General features: G+C 53.4%; 1 protein-coding gene across 4 annotated transcripts; it reads left to right on the forward strand.

Annotated features, from left to right (window-relative positions):
- The first annotated feature begins 5,200 nt into the window (after positions 1 to 5,200).
- NKX2-1 (NK2 homeobox 1) lies at positions 5,201 to 9,725 on the forward strand. 4 transcript variants are annotated; one of them, XM_082737800.1, is made up of 4 exons: positions 5,201 to 5,529; positions 5,816 to 6,047; positions 6,731 to 7,116; positions 8,066 to 9,725. In XM_082737800.1, exons 1-4 carry the CDS (start codon positions 5,457 to 5,459, stop codon positions 8,806 to 8,808), a joined length of 1,434 nt encoding a protein of 477 aa, XP_082593926.1. In that variant the 5' UTR covers positions 5,201 to 5,456; the 3' UTR covers positions 8,809 to 9,725. The 4 variants fall into 4 exon arrangements, with proteins under 4 accessions (XP_082593926.1, XP_082593927.1, XP_082593928.1 ...); XM_082737803.1 differs by lacking the exon at positions 5,201 to 5,529 and adding an exon at positions 6,489 to 6,633 and having other exon boundaries at positions 5,861 to 6,047; XM_082737801.1 differs by lacking the exon at positions 5,816 to 6,047 and having other exon boundaries at positions 5,203 to 5,540.
- The last annotated feature ends 9,330 nt before the right edge of the window (positions 9,726 to 19,055 follow it).

Raw genomic sequence — 19,055 nt, forward strand, 5'->3', positions numbered from 1 at the left:
CGCCCACTGCTGGGGCTTCGGTTTGATGGGAGATGAAAGGGAGGAAGAGCTGAAGGTTTCAGCCATCTCAAGTTGTTTGCAGCTGCACAGGTCCTAGGGCGAAACAGCCGCGCCGCCACGAGGATCCTTCCTGAATCTGGCATTTCGGCTTCATCCGTGGCTCCAAAACTTTCCCGCTAACTGCACGCGCCTCCTGGGAATGTTCGCATTCCTTAAGATGGGGGTTTCCCGTCCGTCCAAAGCAAGGCGGACTCACCACCGTCCGCTCTGTTGCCCACTTGCAGGCTCTTAATTTAAACAGAAACGAAGAACTGGGAGGAAACCTCCCAATTCTCTATAGGGCTTAGGCTCTACTGGTGCCTCGGTCTTCCGGGGCTCCCCGCATCGGCCTCGCCGGGTCTCCCAGCAGTTGCAGGCCAGCCTCCCCCCACGTCCCACCCCTGTCTTGGCTTCTCCGCATTTCAAAGGTGCTGCTAGCTCTGAGTCCCCCCTTTTCTCACTACTTTGTAGTCCAGTCCCCCAACTTGCGGCTACCCTAGATCCCTTCCCGCCAGGGGGCGCCCTGACCATAGGGGCTCTGACTGTAACTTGGGACAAGTTGAATCTAGGTTGGAATGTGCGACGAAAATAAGCAAGTTCCGAGACCACAGGTGTCAACCTCTTCGACAGCAAAAGCCGGAGAGTGGACTCTCCTCTCTGGGCGGACTCTGGCCTTCACGCGCACGACCTCATCTGCCACTCCAACCGCAGAGCGCGCCAGTGCAGGGAGAGAGCGGCACTGGAGTACTACTCTCAGACGTCCTAGGGTCGCCTCCCACCCCCACCCCTACCTCCAGGGCCTGCCCAAAGGCCATGGTTTGAGGAGAGCGTCCGCAAAGGGAAACTGGCCGCCAAACACCCTAGACGCTCAAACCAGGACGGGGGGCAGTAGAGGGAGCGCGCTGTAGCTCCGGATCGGTTCCTGGACCAGCGCCTGCGAAAGCTTCCCTGGGGAAAGCCGCCCTCCTGCAGGCCCCCGGGCTTCGCGCAGAATTTCCAGAGGCTCTCAAGTCTGGTGCCTGGAAAAAAGGCGCAGCGAGTTCCAGGGAGGTCCTTCAGAGAAAGAGAGACGCCTTCCAGAGGGGGCGCCGTATTCTGTTCCTTGGATCTCGAGATCGCGGAGCAGCCACATCCTCCTCTCCCTGGGCCTCGCTGCGTTCCTGCTTTCCTTTACCCGGTCGGGGGGGAGTTGCCTCAACCGCACCTGGGAGCCCGACTCAGCCAGGCCCGGGAGGAGGGGCGCTGCCCCCGGCTGAGGAAGGCTAGTCTACCGACGGCCTGGGCGCAGGAACAGCCAAGGGCCCAGAGAGATTCATGCTGAGTTAGAGGCCTGGATTCAGTTTCTATAAACTCAAGATATAGAACCGCAAGTAATAACTCCTTCCATCTGCTAGCGATTTTTGTGCTTTACAAACTCACGCACACGATCTCATCCTTAAATACTTGGATCCCAAGGGGCGCCTGGGTGGCTGAGTGGGTTAAAGCCTCTGCCTTAGGCTCAGGTCATGATGGGACTGAGCCCAGCATCGGGCTCTCTGCTCAGCAGGGAGCCTGCTTCCTCCTCTCTCTCTCTCTCTCTCTCTCTCTCTCTGCCTTCCTCTCTGCCTACTTGTGATCTCCATCTGTCAAATAAATAAATAAAATCTTTATAAATAAATAAATAAAAATAAACTTGGATCCCTAGTACAACCTGGGAGGTACACAAACAGAGATTAAGACACCTTTTTGTGTGTGTGTGGGGGGCTTCTCAGGAATCAGGTGCTAAGAGGCTTTGTTTCCTTAATTCCTTAATTTCTTGAGGCACTGGAAGATCCAAGGATAAATAAAAAACAAGGTTTCACTATAAGGGAGGGAGGCAGTAAACACCGCCATAGTTTACTCTGGCCATGATGCGAACAGCTCCTGGGTATGGTGGGAGTCTGGGAGAGCTATACCACAGAGCTGAAAGGTGGCAACACCAGGGCTTGAACCCCAGGGATTCTGACTTCTACTCAAGTGCCCTGCCTACCACCCCTAAGCACTTTAAGATCAGAAATGTGAAGAACCTACCCCATCCCTGCTACACACACACACACACACACACACACACCCCTTCATCAAAACCCCTTCTATCTCAGTTGAATCCCAGAGTAACATTGTCACAAAGGGACTACATGCATATCATTTGGGTGATTTATTGTTAATTTATAAGCTCTGTGAGGGTAGGAGCCACATCTAGCTTGTTTAAAGCTGATTTTTTAAAAAGATTTTATTTATTTATTTGACAGAGAGAAATTACAAGTACACTGAGAGGCACGCAGAGAGAGAGAGAAGGAAGCAGGCTCCCTGCTGAGCAGAGAGCCCGATGCGGGGCTCGATCCCAGGACCCTGAGATCATGACCTAAGCCGAAGGCAGCGGCTTTACCCACTGAGCCACCCAGGTGCCCTAAAGCTGATTTTTTAGGCCCAGCACAGAACCTGGCACAGAGCCAGTACTCAATAAATATTTGTTGAATAAATTACGAATTGCGATAAAACTTGGAGCAAAATAACACCACCAGGGCACATGGTCTCTCACGGATCTAGAAGAGGTGTGAAGGACCATGAAGAGAATTAGAAAAATGTGGTGAGAAACCAGGGAGGACTTTTCATTCCTCTGGCTGTCCAAGCTACAGACCCTGAGTCATACAGCCTTCCGGAAGAGTCCTCTGTTCTAAATTCTCAAAGAAGTGACTCTGTTGGGACAGAAAGGGGTTTCCCTTCACCACACAGGTGGTGAGCAAAGGTTGATGGCAATTCTGTCCTCCCACCCTGGGCCTGAGCCTGAGTCTCTGGGGCTCCTTAGATTTCAGGCCAAGCTGCAGAGAGCAAAGCAGTGTGTCAGGGACTGAGGTAGGCTCCCCGGGCCCCACCAGGGAAAGCTCCCCCAGAAGCCAGAACTGGGCCCCCACTGCGCCCACTCTGCCCAGGAGAGTTACTGAAGTCACAGGGGTCCTAAGGGCGGGGGGGGGGGGGGGGGGCAGGGGACACTCAGGGTTCCCAAGTATTTCCTGCAACCATGAAGAAATTACCAGTTTAACCAGGGTCGCCCTACTTAAGATGACTCTAGGAGGCAGCTAAAAAAAAAGGACACTCCTGGGTTAGGAAGAGGTGTGGGGCCAGGGGAGGGACTCTCAAAGTCTCTGCTTGATCAATTCCGAGATCGAGATACCAGTCTTCCCCCTACCACCTCAGGCTAGACTAGACGTCTTAGTCTTGGCAATGCAGCACATCTGGCAAAGAGCGTGGGGCGGTGTGTGTGTGTGTGTGTGTGTGTGTGTGTGTGTGTGTGAGAGAGAGAGAGAGAGAGAGAGAGAGAAAGAGAAAGGTAGAAGAGGTGGCGGGGGCCGCAAGGTGCAAAGGCCCAGGTAAAGTCTAGTCTACGGCTGGTGTGGGTGCGCGCGCCTGCTGGAGGAGGTGGGGGTGGGACAAGGTAGCAGCGGGATCTTGGTTGCGGGGGAGGGGTTGCGTGGAGGAGCTGCCGTAGCCCGGCACCGCCCCCACCTCCCAACCCCTGTTAGCCTTCAGCTCCCGCGGTGTCTCAACCCCTGCTGCTTGGTTGGGGGTCACTGTCTGGTCGGCAGGCCTTGGGCGAGGGGGAGGTGGGGGCTACTAGCCACGTGCGCCGCCGAGCCTGCTGCTGGGCTGGAAAGCTGCCGAGGGACGAAGGCCGAGGCTCAGGGACCGCGCAAGGTGCGCCTAACTCTCCCCTTCACTCAGATTCAAGGCCTTAAAGGCAGGGCAGAGTGGGAAGTGTACTAATGACAATACAGAAATCTCGAGCTCTGGCAATGAAATTAGAAATTTTCCAAAGCTTTCAAAGCGCTTTTATGTGCCCGATCTTATTTGAATTTCAGAGAAACCTTGTGAAGAATCACCTCCTTTTCTAAATGGCATTGAGAGCGGAGAGGCTACAACATTCTATACCTGGCGTTTCTTGTATTTACCAATAATATGAAATAATGGAGAGGGAGAAAGAGAAAGAAGACAGGGGAATGGAAAACCCACCCTGCCTTGTCATTAAGACCCCAGTCCAAACACAAGCCCAGGGGCTAGGGGCGCCTGCAGGCAAGATCTGTATTCAGTTTTGTCAGATCTCCCCGACGGTTCACTTGAGCCCCACGTCGTCTTCTCTCCTTGCTCCCAGGGCTTAGACATCACATCGACCAAAGCTCAGTTGGAGTCTGAGTCTTCCTGAGAGTACCCCCAGAGAAGCCCCTTGATTAAAGGGCAAGGAGCCGGCTTGGTGCTTGTCCTTCGTGGCACAACGGACAAGCAGGTCTCTCCGTGCCCAAATGCAGAGTTGTCTGCCCCAAAGCCCAAGGGCCATGCGTGAGAATGTTGGCCCATGAGGGAGGAAGGGGGTGCCTTGGGCTTCCTCTCCTCTCATAAGCGATATAGGTGGTGGGGAAAGCGAATGTCAGTATAGAAGTTGCCTTTGTATTGAGGGAATACAGAGCACTTCTCAAGGAGAGAACTGAAAATGCTAAAATAACAAGCCAATAAACAAAACAACTTTCCTTACTACAACTGCTGTTAATGGAAAAGGCGCCTAACCTGCTGAATTAAATCGTTCAAGAGTGCCTGTTCATTACTGGGGGCTCCTTCTCTACAAGGAGGGGAAGGAAAATTTGAAAACAAAAAACAAATCCGAGAAGCATCCTTAACTGGCCCCCGCAGTGTCTTGGAAGCCCCAGCCTGGCCAGGGAGTGCTCCACCCTCCCAGCCCCTAGCCCAGAGAGGAGCCTCAAAGAGCCGAAGAAAAAGCAAAGCAAAACAACAACAAAACGGTTAGAATCCAGGAGGGGAAAGTCGGAGTGGGTCTCGGGATCTGCGTGCGACACTGCAGTCCACTGGACTGGAGGCCCGGGCCTGGCCGGAGCAGCACGGCGGTGCCTCTGGCCGGGCTGGGGAGCGAAAGCCCACAGCTCCCCCTCTCCAGGCGCCCAAGGACCCTCAAGGCGCGGGGCTCACACTTGAAGCCTGGGAACGCGCAGACAGGAAACCCACTTCCTCCTAAGCAGTTTCTTGCTCGCCGGATGAGAGGCGCCCAATTGAAGCAGAATGATCCTCATCTACTAATATCCAGCGTGGCCACAAAGCGACTGGCCATTTACGCCGCCACTTTAAACAAAGATATTTGGTTATTCCCGGGGAAGCAAGTGCACTTTTGCATGGCTGAGCTCCGGGCGGAGGCGAGCCTCAGCCCAGCCTCCCGCCTGCTGGGTTGCTCGCGCCTTGGGATTCGCCCCCTCCCGGCCAGCTGGTCCCGCCGGGGTTCAGGCTCAGTTCCGCCCGGCAACAGGCGGGCGGGTACTCACGACGCTCCCAGCCCGCGCCCTCCCTGAAGCATCAGAGGGGAAAACAGCGTGGCCCTGGGCTCGGGTGCTGGGGCTGTGATGTTCTCGGAAAGTCAGCTCCAGCCCCAGAACCCCGCGTGTCCGGGCGATGGGCGAGGGTCGGGGACACCAGGTTTGTTCGAGGTGGGGCAACTTCAGCAATGGCCCTTGGGGTTAGTGCCCCCCAGCTTCCCAGCACTGGCGGCCAGTAGTGTGCTTGCCTTGGCCGGGAATGGGGGTGGGGAGAGGGTTCCGCGTGTGGGTTGTGGGGGGGGGGGTGCGTGATGGAGGGGGCCCTGGACCGCTGAGAAGACCCCGAGGTGGGGGGAGGGGGACGCGGGGATCTGGGACAGCCTCTCGGAGGCAGCCGATCCCTTGCTCAGCGTCCCCTCCGCCCGCTGGGATTCTCTCTCGGGTAGGGGGAAAGGGGGCGGGGAGCAGAGGTGTCCCTCTGACGGCGGCAGAAGAGGCAGACAGACGGACAGACACGCAGACCAACAGTGCGGTCCCAGGGTTCGTCCCCAGACTCGCGAGCTCGTTTGGTGGCGACTGGGGCTCGGCGCCGCGACGCCCGATGTGGTCCGGAGGCAGTGGGAAGGCGCGGGGCTGGGAGGCCGCGGCGGGAGGGAGGAGCAGCCCCAGCAGGCTCAGGTGAAACCCCTACCCTGTCCCTTGGCCCCTTCCCTCTAAAGACTTGTCCCCTCCCGGGAACCCCGACTGTATTGGAAAGTGGTTCACTTTGTAACTCCGAAAGTTGGTTGCAAAGCAGCATTCACCTTCCTTCCTCCCCACCATCCCTCCTCCTCGGCTACTCCTCACCCCACCTCTTGCCCTCCCCTCTCTCGGTTCCCTCCTCCTTTCCCTCCCCCGTCTCCCCCCCGCGCGCCGCCCGCACCCCACAAAAAATGGGGTGGGGGTGTCCGGGGAGGGGGAAAGAAATGCTTTGGGTCGCGTCTCTGCCTCTCTCTCTCTCTCCCTCTTTGAGACCTAAAAAATCCTGACAAGTGAAACTTAAAGGTGTTTACCTTGTCATCAGCATGTAAGCTAATTATCTCGGGCAAGATGTAGGCTTCTATTGTCTTGTTGCTTTAGCGCTTACGCCCCGCCTCTGGTGGCTGCCTAAAACCTGGCGCCGGGCTAAAACAAACGCGAGGCAGCCCCCGAGCCTCCACTCAAGCCAATTAAGGCGGACTCGGTCCACTCGGTTACGTGTACATCCAACAAGATCGGCGTTAAGGTAACACCAGAATATTTGGCAAAGGGAGAAAAAAAAAGCAGCGAGGCTTCGCCTTCCCCCTCTCCCTTTTTTTTCCTCCTCTTCCTTCCTCCTCCAGCCGCCGCCGAATCATGTCGATGAGTCCAAAGCACACGACTCCGTTCTCAGTGTCTGACATCTTGAGTCCCCTGGAGGAAAGCTACAAGAAAGTGGGCATGGAGGGCGGCGGCCTCGGGGCTCCGCTGGCGGCTTACAGGCAGGGCCAGGCGGCTCCGCCGGCCGCGGCCATGCAGCAGCACGCCGTGGGGCACCACGGCGCCGTCACGGCCGCCTACCACATGACGGCGGCGGGGGTGCCCCAGCTCTCGCACTCCGCCGTGGGGGGCTACTGCAACGGCAACCTGGGCAACATGAGCGAGCTGCCGCCGTACCAGGACACCATGCGGAACAGCGCCTCGGGCCCCGGATGGTACGGCGCCAACCCAGACCCGCGCTTCCCCGCCAGTAAGTGAGGCCGCCCCACTGCCGGGCCGCGGGCTGAGTACGGCAGGAGCGGGGAGAGCAGTCCCGCAGGCGCAGCGCCTGCCGGCTGCGCACTGGGCGTCAGGGTGGGCGGCCCGGAAGCCGCGCCAGGGAGCAGGGTACGGGGGCCGGGGATCCTTCCCCCTGCCGGACTGAGGGGTCCCAGAAGGGACACTTGATAACGCTGGGGACTTGCGGCAGATGCTAGCCTTTGGCGTCTCCCAGATGCGGCCGACTGGCAGCTCTGCTCCGCTCAGGAGACCTCGGAGTGCCCAGGATCGCCCTCCGGGCCCCCGAAAAATTAAGGGAGCTGGGGGCAAGCAGGGAGCAGAGAGGAGCGGCCTGGCCGGGCGGGAGGCTGCCCTACTGCGACGCGCTCAGGGGACCCGCCCGGCCGACTCTCGAGTCTAGGCAGGTGGAAGGGCGCGCGGCGTCAGAGGGGGCTCTAAGTGGTGCGAGCGGGTGCCCTCACTGGGGCTCACAGGAGAGAGCGGCCAGGAGGCAAAGCGTCTGGGACTTTAGCTTTCGAAAGTGAACACCCCACTCTCCCAAACTCCCAAAGCTGGGGTCTACGGTGGGACCCCAGGTCCTGGTCTGGGCCCAGTTCGCCGCCTGTGGCCCGCTAACCCAACGACTCTGGCCGGGGTTGGGCAAGAAAGGGACAGAAGCGGCCTTTCTCCACTTTGTTTTGGGGCCGGAGCACTGAGACTGAGGGAGGCAACCGGGGTTGAGGTGGGGAGCTTTCCAGTAAATCCCTCGACGGCATGGCCTGGGGCAGGCGCTAACTGTCGGCGCTTAGGCCTCTCAGGGCGGAGGCGGCCTAGGTGAGGAGGGCGCCGTCGGGGTGGGCCGGGCCGGCCAAGGGCACGGAAGGCAGAGGTGGCCTGGCCCGGCCCGGCCCCCGCCGACGCTGTGCGTTTGTCGCTTACAGTCTCCCGCTTCATGGGCCCGGCGAGCGGCATGAACATGAGCGGCATGGGCGGCCTGGGCTCGCTGGGGGATGTGAGCAAGAACATGGCCCCACTGCCAAGCGCACCACGCCGGAAGCGCCGGGTGCTCTTCTCCCAGGCTCAGGTGTACGAGCTGGAGCGACGCTTCAAGCAACAGAAGTACCTGTCGGCGCCCGAGCGGGAGCACCTGGCCAGCATGATCCACCTGACGCCCACTCAGGTCAAGATCTGGTTCCAGAACCACCGCTACAAGATGAAGCGCCAAGCCAAGGACAAGGCGGCCCAGCAGCAACTGCAGCAGGACAGTGGCGGCGGCGGCGGCGGCGGGGGCGCCGGGTGCCCGCAGCAGCAGCAAGCGCAGCAGCAGTCGCCGCGCCGCGTGGCCGTGCCCGTCCTGGTGAAAGACGGCAAACCCTGCCAGGCAGGCGCCCCGGCGCCCGGTGCGGGCAGCCTTCAGGGCCACGCGCAACAGCAAGCGCAGCAGCAGGCGCAGGCTGCTCAGGCGGCCGCGGCCGCTATCTCAGTGGGTAGCGGGGGCCCTGGCCTGGGTGCGCACCCGGGCCACCAGCCGGGCAGCGCGGGCCAGTCTCCGGACCTGGCGCACCACGCCGCCAGCCCCGCGGCGCTTCAGGGCCAGGTCTCCAGCCTCTCCCACCTGAACTCTTCGGGCTCGGACTATGGCACCATGTCCTGCTCCACCTTGCTATATGGTCGGACCTGGTGAGAGGACACCGGGCCGGGCCGGGCCCAGCGCGCTGCCTCATCGCTTTCCCTCCTGCCGGCCACACATCACCATCTGCCCGCCGCTCCCTGCGCTTCGACTTTTCTTAAGAATCTGTCCCATATAGACCAAGGGAAAACACACACACACACACACACACACACACACACACACACACGCCAAACTGCTGGACGTCTTTTTTTTTTTTTTTTTTCTAAAATTTGTGGGAATTTTTTAAAAAAAGAAAATAAAAACAACCAAGTGAATCCAATTCTTTAAGGAGTCTTTAAACAGAGAAGGACATAACAAAAAGAAACAGCTTTTGGGGTGTCTTTTAGGTGATCGAAATGGGTTTCCCTCACTCAGGCAGGGTGCAGTTTGGAGAGGGCTCTACTGTGACGCAGCTCTGGACTCTAAAGATGGCAAACTTCACTCTGGGTACCCTGTGCCAGCAAGGTGGACTCGCTTGTAAATACCAGGATTTCTTTTGAAGGGGAGATGGGGGCTGGGGAGAGGACAGACTCTACGACAGGACCCAAATGTCAATGACACAAAGGAAATGCCCCCTCCCAGCACCCGCTGGCCACCCTGGCTCAGCCCCGGGAAGAGCCCTGGCTAAAATTGTTTTATGTTTGATGTGAACTTGTAGCTGTAAAACGCTGTCAAAAGTTGGACCACACACCTAGTTTTTAGTAATCTGTACATTTTGTTGTAAAAAAAAAACCCACTCCCTGCCCCCAAGCCCATCATATTTTTTATGGGCATTGAAAAATCTGTGTATATTATTTGGCAGTTTGGTATTTGCAGCGTCAGTCTTTTTCTGTTGTAACTTATGTAGATATCTGGCTTAAATATAGTTCCTAAGAAGCTTCTAATAAATTATACAAATTAAAAGGATTCTTTTTCTGATTAAAAGTCCACCTTTTGTTTGGTTTTGATTTGGCTTTGAAAGGCATTTTTGGGTGGGGGGGTGGCAGCTCATCGTTGGCCTGACGGGATTGGAATTGTTTGGGAGCAAAAGGGATTCTACACCAGCTAAGGAGCTGGGCACAGAGTCCTTGTCCCATAGGGAAATGGAGTTTTGTTCCGTCTCCAAATTGAGTAGAACCAAACCTTTAACGGTCCTAGGACTTGGCAATAGAGAGGGAAAAAGCTAAACTACTTCCATGAGGAGGGAAAGGGAGAACAGAAGAGAAAGCAACCAAAGGACTAGTTTTCAGAGCCAGGCTTCTGTTTTTTGAAACCTCAGAAGTGTCTACTGTGGTCTTATACAGCTAAGTCTACGATTAAAACTTTAAAGCGGTTTAAATAACATACATTTTAAATAATCCTGAATGAGGGATCATTTTTACTGAACAGATGGTCCCTGTATATTTCAACACCAATCCTTCTTTCTAATCTGCTGCTGAGCTTTATTGAAATTAGAATTTGGTGGGAGGCTGTTTTCAAAAGTGGGGAAGTCTATCTCGGTCTTGTTTCTGCTCTAAAACAGCTATCCCCAGGCAGGGCTGGACATGGATCCCCAGCCTCTCGGAGTCCTTCTGGTCTTGACTCAACTACTGGCCTGGGGACGCTGAAAGCAGGACTTGGGAAGCTGGGCTTTCCCTCTTTGTTCCACCGGTTCCATCTTTGGGCTCCTAAATATCTTTGTAGTAAGGAATCTTTCTCCTGTTCCCAACTTTCTACTTCTCGCTGCCCCAGCCATCCCTGACACCTCAGCAATCATCATCATCATCATCATCTTCTTCTTCTTCAATTTTTTTTTCTACTTTGAATTTCCTGGTCTCTTTGGTGCCCAGATGTGGTTTGGGGGAAATTCTTTGGGTTGCCCTGGAGAAGGAAAAAGTGGTTCTGAACAGAGAAATCATAGTCCCTAGATGGGCTATTGCCCCTTCTGTGTCACCCTTGATAAACCTACCTAGCAAAAGTGACCAAGTGGGTCCCTCTTAGCCTGAAAGTGTTTGTGGGGGGGTTGATTAATTTGTATTTGTACTCATTTCATGCTTAGAATTTCATGTTTCTTTTTCCTTTCTTGTACTCATTTCATGCTTAGAATTTCATGTTTCTTTTTCCTTTCTGGTTCTCTTCGTCTTTTCTTCCTCTCTTCTCCTCTTATTCTGTCTCTGATGTCTCTTTTCATCCAACTTCCAACTTATCCCACCCTTAGGAAATTGTGAGGGAAATTGCCTAGGCCAAAGCCTTGCTCCAGACTAGCAGTCCCTCTTTGTTGATTTCCTAGAGGCTCCTCTCCCCTGGTGCCTTAGGTGTAGGGGTCATTCTGGGTCAGGATGCTGAGATATGGTTTCCAATATCCAGAAGAAACCCAGAGAACCTGAGGATGGTTGCTTGGGTCTGCAGAGTGTGCTTGTTGGGGAAAATCTCAGGAGGCCTCACATTTTGGAAAACAAGCAAAAATCAGTGAAGTTTGAACACTTGTGTTGAAATGAGCAGCTGTGGTCTTGGGACAGGGTGTATAGGTGGTCAAATCACAGCTCCATCGGGGGCTTTGACTGGGAAGATGTTTGCTCTAACATCCCAATCCCAAGGGGATGGGAGCTTCCGCTTAACTTTTTTTTTTTTTTTTTTTTTTTAAACCAGCACAAGTCTGGTCTGGGGCCCCGCAGGGAGCGCGGTGCCCCACAGCAGCAAAGGCGGCTGCTCCCTCCCCCACCCTGGCCCAAAGCGGGCACCTGAGTGTCACAATTTTTGTAGGTTGTAGTAACCTCGGCCTTAGTACCCTTTGTATTGGAAGGAGTTTTATAAAATACATTCTTCTCCCTGCCACCTCAAGCCGGCTTAGTCTGAAGTCTGTTTACTTGTTGGGGACGGAGAGGAGGGAGGAAAGTGAGTTGAGCCCTATCTCCGGATGGGACAGAAACTAACAGAGACTTGGCCGCTTCTCTCCATCCATCACCAGGGGTCCACCAGCTCCAGGTCCTTGGCGGGCAGATTCTAATAGCTTCAGGAAGCGGCCCTGGAACGCGAGCTGAAGCTTTTTGATAAAGAAGTACCTGCGCGCTGGGTACAGCAAAAGACCTCAGCCTGGGGACATTCCCCACCCGACATCCCGGTGACCCCCTGCGTAGCCGATTGTCGTCTTCGCCTGGATTGGACCTCTCCTAGGTCTCCAGCATCTCCGTCCCAGTTTCCAGCCTGGAGAAATCAGCCTTTTGGGGATATCTCTGGCGCTGACGTGCTCTAAGAGCCAGAAGCTTCCCCACGTAGAGGGGCAGCGCAGTTCGCTCCAAGATCGAAGAGAAGCTGAGCACCCTTGCCTAAGCACCCTCACTCATCCCCCAAACCCCGACGGCTGCGGAGAGTAGGGGAGATTTTGCAGACAGCATCCCCTCTTCCTCCTCTCCCCCACCCCCACCCTGCCAAGTAAACACGGGGACTTTCTCGAGAGCCCTGGAGAGCGGCTCTAGTGGCTTCGGGGCCTGAAACCCCAGGCTTGCCTTGTTTGATGTTTAGCATCCCAAAGCCGCACACCACCATCGCCCCAGCCTGGGAACCTGGAGCTTTGGGTCGGAGAGGGAGGACGGCCTCCCTCTCAATCGGCCTGGCCGGGGACTGGGCTGGGCTCAGGGAAGGCGAGAAGAGCGGGACAGAGATGCGCTGAGCGGGGGAGAAGGGAGTCCGGGCCGCCGCCGCCCCCAACAGAGACACTTGTGGGTACAGCTGGAGTCCTCAAGGCCGGGAGGCGGGTGGGGGCAGGGAGTGCCTCAGCAGCCGGGGCAGCGGCTCTGGGATAGGGGCTGGCCCTGAGGGAGGTAGCTTAGGGTCCGCTAGTGAGATCAGACCCAGGCCGGAGCCAACGGCGCGAGAAACGCTCGGACACTTCCTCCTGGAGGCGGAGGAGGCCCCGCGCGCTCCAGTCCACGGGCCTCGCAGGAGGCAGGGCTTCTTCCCACTGCTTACGACTTGGCCTTTCAAAAGGGAAGGCTCGCTCGGGAGCCTTCCAAGGGATCTTAAATCCTCCTGGGGGCAGGGTTAGGCCTGGGGCTGGCATCCAGGTCTCCGATTTGAGACCCCAGGGAGGAATTCTCCGACTCATGAGGCCGCACACTCTGCGAGCGCGCCCCCGGGCGTAAGGAGGCATCCGTGAGGGGCTATCTCCAGGCGCGAGTGCACAAAAGGTAGCGCGAGTCTCTTCTCAGGCGACTCGAGATAAGAGGAAATGAGAGCGGGGTTTTCTGACTTCCAACTCATTAGGGACCAGGTAAGGTCAATGCTTTCTCTATTATGTCTTTATCTTAAAAGCGGGTCAATTTAAGATAAGGGAAAAAAAAAATCCAGGATCTGTGTGAACCGTGCTGATAAAGACTGACCCCTTTCCAGAACTAAAAGCAAGCCAGGCAGACATTCATTTTCTATAAACAAGAGAGTTGTGAGAGGCTGCCTTGAATTCTGATCGAATGTCTTCAGTCTCTCTAGACATCGCTCACTCCCTCCCCCAATTATTAGAGCGGGGAGCAGAGCGAGCGGGGATATTATTTGTGGAGAACTAGAAATCCCGTTGGGAAATGTGAATCCGAGACGATTCGGCTTTTAGGCATGGTTTGCTGGCTTGTTTGTTTCAAATGCGTCTTTCTTTTAGAATGGAAGTGACAGACATGAGGAGTATTGGGAGGGATGACGCTGTAGGTTTTCCTTGCTCAGCCAGGTTCCTCTTAAGAGATGCTGGACACCAGGTTCGTCCGGCCCTCCCTGACTTCCTGACTGTGTGTTTGTGGTTGTGCAGTTGCATTCTTTTTAGCTCCAGGCCACCCTCTGTGGGGCCTGGCTCCTACCTCAACTTGGAGCTGAGGAAATTTTCTTGTGCTCCTTCAGGCAGTAGCTTCTGGAAGGAGTGTCCCATCCCGTCACCCTCTCTCTGTGCCTGGAGGCATTGTGGATGGGTAAGAGTAGTGGAGAAAATGTGTTTTATTGCAAGGGAGGCCTAGGGTCTGCATGCTCCCTCTTCCCATGTAGCTGTGTTTCTCAACTTGATGATTCTGGAAGGAGCAGAGGAGGAGCGGGCTCAGTGACTTGACAGCACAGTTTCTGCCTCATCTGAAGCTACTGCTGAAGTGGCAGGCTGGGTTTCTCTCTGATAGTGACCTAATGCCCTACTTGGAGGGCATCAAGGCACAGCCCCAGGCTTCTCATTTGATGTTTCCCGTTTGGCCTCTGCTTCCTAAACATTTATTGTCTTTGTTATTATGAGTTGTGATGAAGTTTTGGAAAGGATGAGATTTAAATCCGTTTTCTTGGTTTATTTATTTTTTAGTTATTTGTAGGACATTACACTATAAATTGATTATTGTTATTGTTCTGCTTGAAATGAAAATAAACATTTTTAAAAAAAAATTGAAGACAATAGGTCTTGTTAAAGAGAACACTTTCCTCTAATACAATATTCACATCTGATTCTGCCCACTCCTTCCGTGGGCATAAGTGGATGTATACAGACACCTGTCTCTGTGTGTATTACAGAAGCATACACATATGTATCTATCTCACATATCTATTTTATATGATATTTAAAAAGAAAAAAATTAATGTAGGGTTCTCTTCGTAGAGGATCTTACTGAACCTGTTACGTGTAAGAAAGTTGAAGGCATTCATTCCTCAATTAAGATGCCACATGAAACTGAGTGTCCCTTTAAAAATCAAGAAAAACTTTCTTTAGTTTTGTCTATTTTGAATTGGAATATTAATTTATTTTCCCGTAAAATTCTGGGGAACTAATTATGATTGGGGGAATATTAAATTTTGTTCTTAAAGAAAATGGACTTGTTGTCTGAGACACACAGCTGGGGCTGAGACTTTCTGAAGCAATCTATAGCAAATTGTCACTTCCCACACCTACATTGTCCGTTAACAGATATCGTTCATATGAACACTATGGGTCCGCTAACAAAATCAAACGGAAATGTTTCAACCCCTCATTTGTAGCAAACGTCCCTCCTATTCTGGTCTTCACAGAGTAGTGGAAATAAAAAGGCAGGTCTGAGTGTAGTCTGACAAAAAGAGAAAAAGACAAACTTTTCTCCTCTCTCCCCATTTCCTACATTTCCAGGAATCCTCTCTTTGATTGCTAGATGAAATTGTCAATAACACCAGGCTGTTGGTAAAGGGTTAAAGGTTTCATTTCTCAGGTTTTCCGTGATTTCTGATAATTTCATTTTTACAAAATCAGAGATGTTAGGCAATGAAAAGTGTCCTTGGATACCCTTCCCCACTCGCTATGCACTGGAGCCATTCTGTGGAAGATCACCCAGAAGGGTAGGGCCTCCGCCTTGTCTAGCATTCTCCCTCTCAATACTGCTGCTAGTAGGTATTCAAAGCTCTAGGAAAACAAGGGTTTATTTGGTCCGTGCGCGCGCTACCGATTTACCTGATTTCCCCGGCACACACACAGCTGAGTGCGCGCGCGCAGATGTAAACCTGGGAATTACCGTAATGACACGAAGAGGACTGAGAGCTGGTTCCTCTAGTCTGGCTGCTCCCTCGGTTCTAACCTAAGAGAACAGGTCAATGGTTTAACAGATCTGGCTACGCCGGTGTATACAGCAAACCCCGCACGGTTAGGGTCCCTGCAAGGTGCCCCCAGAGCACTGGGTTTCTAAACAGATTTGGAGCGACAGGCTTTTTCAGAGGGGGACTCTGAAGCCAAAGAGGATTAAACCTCTCTCCCCGCCTGGCCACTCGATGGTGCCTTGAGGTCTGCAAGGCGCGTTTTCTGGGTGGCGACTAAGTGGGGGGAGGGCGCTGAGCTAGGCAGTGACGGCTTCTCCGCCCCCCCCCCCCCCACTTCTGAGGGTGCTTCAGAAAGAATTGCAACCCTTTCACCAAAGGCGTGCACAGAGCATACATCCCCGCCCCTAGCCAGGGAAGACAGAAGTTGTAGCTAGTTCATTACTACTCACCAACTTGCACTATGAACTGAGATGTTGGTTACTGTTTACTGGCTGGACGGCTGAGGCCTGGGTGTAGTAAACTTTGGAAGTACTGCTGGGTATCATATCTATGACTCACATAGCCGGGAAAGCCCAGATAGTTCTATGTAGTTTACATTGGCTTCCTGCTGAAATCAAATGGGAAAGTCTTCGGAAATACTCCACAAAAAGCCAACCACCCACAGCCATAATCTAGCACTGGATGCGGGTAAAGAGAACATCTTTAAGACCTATGGTAGCATACAAGGAGCTTCATGCATCCCCAAGAGATGGCATTAACCTTCCTATATGAACTGTTTTCTAAACACTATAATGCCACGCCAATGCAAAATTAGTTGTTGAAAATTCTCCACATGGCCAAATACTTCGATTCTGTTGGTTGGGTGTCTGTGGAAGCTGGAGGGCTGTAGGTGTGTGGTTCTGCACAAAAGAGAAGAGAGGAAAGGAGAGGGGACTGGAAAGGAGGGGAGGGGAGAGAACGACTGCCTGGGGAGAGTGTGTGGAGTTCTACTGGTGTTTGTGACAGCTAAGTCGTGCTGGTTATAGCTGGTCTTTGGGTCCAAGTATTGGCGCAATGGATAAGTATGTGGTGTATGTGATTTTTCGGGTTTGATGCTAGTGGAGAGCAGGGGAACCGGCTGAAAGGCAGTGTGGTACCACCTCTGCTTTGGGTCGGTAACACAATGGGAACGTAATTATCTAGCTGAAACAAGCTCAAATGGCAAAAAGTTGCAAAATAGATCGACCTCCCTGAGAAGAGAGGGAGCCGGCTACAGAGGTCTGCAGCCATCATCCTTTTTTCAATACATTTTAAACAAGAGGATCTAGGGAGTGATTCCGATTCAATACACATAATCAGTTTGCAAGTCTTATTTCCATTTGAAAACAGGGCCATTTGCAATCATAAGAGCCGGACAGGCTGAAAGATACAGAGCGCTTTCCGAGCAGATGATGGGTGACAGAATCTACAGGCAAGCACTAAATATTTTCTTCTAGTCTCAGACCGCATGCATCAATCTTTAGTCCTGGTGTATTTGAAATCGAATATTCCTGGTGTATACATGGCTTAATTGCTTAGAAAATTGAGACTCCATAGTTGGGGAGGGAGAAAAACAGCAAGAAAGGTGAGAGAGAAACCATGTTTGTGTTTCTCCTCCGTGCTGGTTAATAGTCATTTAGGGAAGAGTACACGGGTAAAAGATTTGAGATAAAATTGAAACTTGTTTTTAAAGGAAGGGCCGCCAGAAGAGGTTGCTCGGAGCCAAAATTTCACGGGTTGGAGTGAGGAAGCCCTGCCGGGGTGTTCCGGGGCCAGCAGAGCGTCTGAGGGGGCCCGATCGTGCGGTGGTGACCAAAACCCTAGGGGTGGCTCCTCGGTCTCCCAGTGGCACCGCCAAAGACCCAAGGGCCCCTAGCGGCCCCGCGGTTTCAAATTTGTAGTCAGGGAACTCAGAAATGTGGACACTTATAATCTCGAGCTATTTTATGGTCTCTCGTTATAGAAAGTTTCAGTTCTAGAACCAAGAGAAGCAGATGTACGCGACCTCCCCCCTTCGCCCGCGGTCTCCCCCTCTTCGCGCCCCCCTCCCCACTTCTCGCTTATCCCAGTCCAAGGCCTCACCCCGCCCACCCGCGGTCTTCCAACTCGCGTGCAGCCCGCTGCATCACTCCGTCATCCCACTCAGCCTCGCGACGCGCCCCCCATCCCCGCCCTCCATTCCCCCACCCCCAACCCGAGGCTAGCAGGTGATTCTCCAGCCGGGTCTCAGTTCGCGCCCCAACAACCTCAGCTCTGAGCTGTCTGCGGACCGCCGCCAGCCCCTTCTGGAGACCACACTAAGTCTGCGGTACGGAGGAGTCGAAATTTCCCGTTAAGTGTGACCCCAGAATGTGTTGATAATAAGTTCACTGGGTCAGGATGATGATCCAAACCCTAACCTGAAGAGACTTTTTTTTTTTCTTTTAAGCGATCTGAAAACACGATCTTTCTTTAGACAAATAAACAAAAACAAAGCCAGCGAACTGCTGCTGTTTCTCTGGTAAGTTTTCCTACGGCAAAGAAAGAATCCGCCCAGACACGAACATCTAACGAACTTTCTGGTAGGAAGAAACTCAGTCTAATAATAGTATGTGCTTAACGCCTATTCCATTTTTATTACAAAAGGGGATAATTTATTAACCTCCTCAAGTTAGTGCCTCTTAGGCAGGCGCTGTGTTTTTAAACGTTTTAGCAAAGCATTTTCACCTTTGGGATGATCTAAGGAGAACCAATAGACAGGAGGGAGGGTTAGGGGGATTCTGCACAGCTCCTGCCGGCTTGCTCAATTTTCTACAAAACTCTTCCTAAAAGCCCCAGTGTTCTCTTTAGCAGATGTCAAGTTATAGAGACCACAAAGATCTAAAGACACCCTTCATGCGCGCGCGCGCACACACACACACACACACCACAGCTGTAGACTCACTAGATTTTTTTTTCCGCTCTAGAATTCATTCTGTGTGGTTAAGCAAGAGTGAGTGGTCCTGAGGCATTAATCCATCCTGAGTGGAGGTGGGAAGGTCAGGCAGGCCTCCTACAACAGGGAGTCTTTAGGCTCCCTATTTTTGCAAATCAGGAGGACAGAACTCCTACAACTGACAGGAGGGGAGAGTGAGGCTGGGACCAGTAGGACCCAGTCCACTAGGGTGAACGTGAGCCAGCTCACCCAAGCAAGGAGGGAGCCCAGCCTCCCTAGGTAGACCGAGACGGGGTACACAGCAATGTATCCCAGAATAGCAGAGAGCCAGAGTAAGTTCCCAGGGCAGACCGTTCCAGCCACCTGATAGCTCCATAGACACATGGCGACTATGTGGCCATTTCTAGCAGTGGTGGATGGTGTGTAGTGATCCCTTCCCACCCTCCAGGGCCTTCCTAGGGACCAAGGGTACACAGGCCGGGGATTGCTTCAGGAGTAATTCCAATGGGGGAGAAGAAACTTAGCCAGTCTTCCTTAGGGAGCTCCCACCCAGTCTGCCAAGGCAGATGTGGGACCCCTTCATTAGGACCCAAAGATCACCTGCAGGAGCATCATATTCTTGTATATATAGTCTGATGTGACTCTATCATCTACTTTTTATTTGTTAGTTCATCCTACTTGTTTTTTATTTCTTCATTTCAATACCTATGTTTTCCTGGCTTGCTTACCCAATTCTAGCCTCACAGCTGCAGTCACACTTCTCAGGCAACTCAGTATCATTTTCCTAATGTCGATACTAAAAGGAAAAACAAAGTGGATGTGCTAAGCCATATAGAGTAAAAGCCAGTAAAGCCCA

Source organism: Mustela nivalis (genome assembly GCF_964662115.1).
Source record: "Mustela nivalis genome assembly, chromosome: 6".
In the NCBI taxonomy this organism is placed as follows: domain Eukaryota; kingdom Metazoa; phylum Chordata; class Mammalia; order Carnivora; family Mustelidae; genus Mustela; species Mustela nivalis.

What these genes read in the sequence shown, in the direction of transcription:
- NKX2-1 (XM_082737800.1), top strand. Translation starts at nt 5,457, where the DNA reads ATGTTCTCGGAAAGTCAGCTCCAGCCCCAGAACCCCGCGTGTCCGGGC. An exon ending in AGCAGCCCCAGCAGGCTCAG is followed by an intron (nt 6,048 to 6,730) that starts GTGAAACCCCTA and finishes TTCCTCCTCCAG; the next exon opens with CCGCCGCCGAATCATGTCGA. An exon ending in AGACCCGCGCTTCCCCGCCA is followed by an intron (nt 7,117 to 8,065) that starts GTAAGTGAGGCC and finishes TGTCGCTTACAG; the next exon opens with TCTCCCGCTTCATGGGCCCG.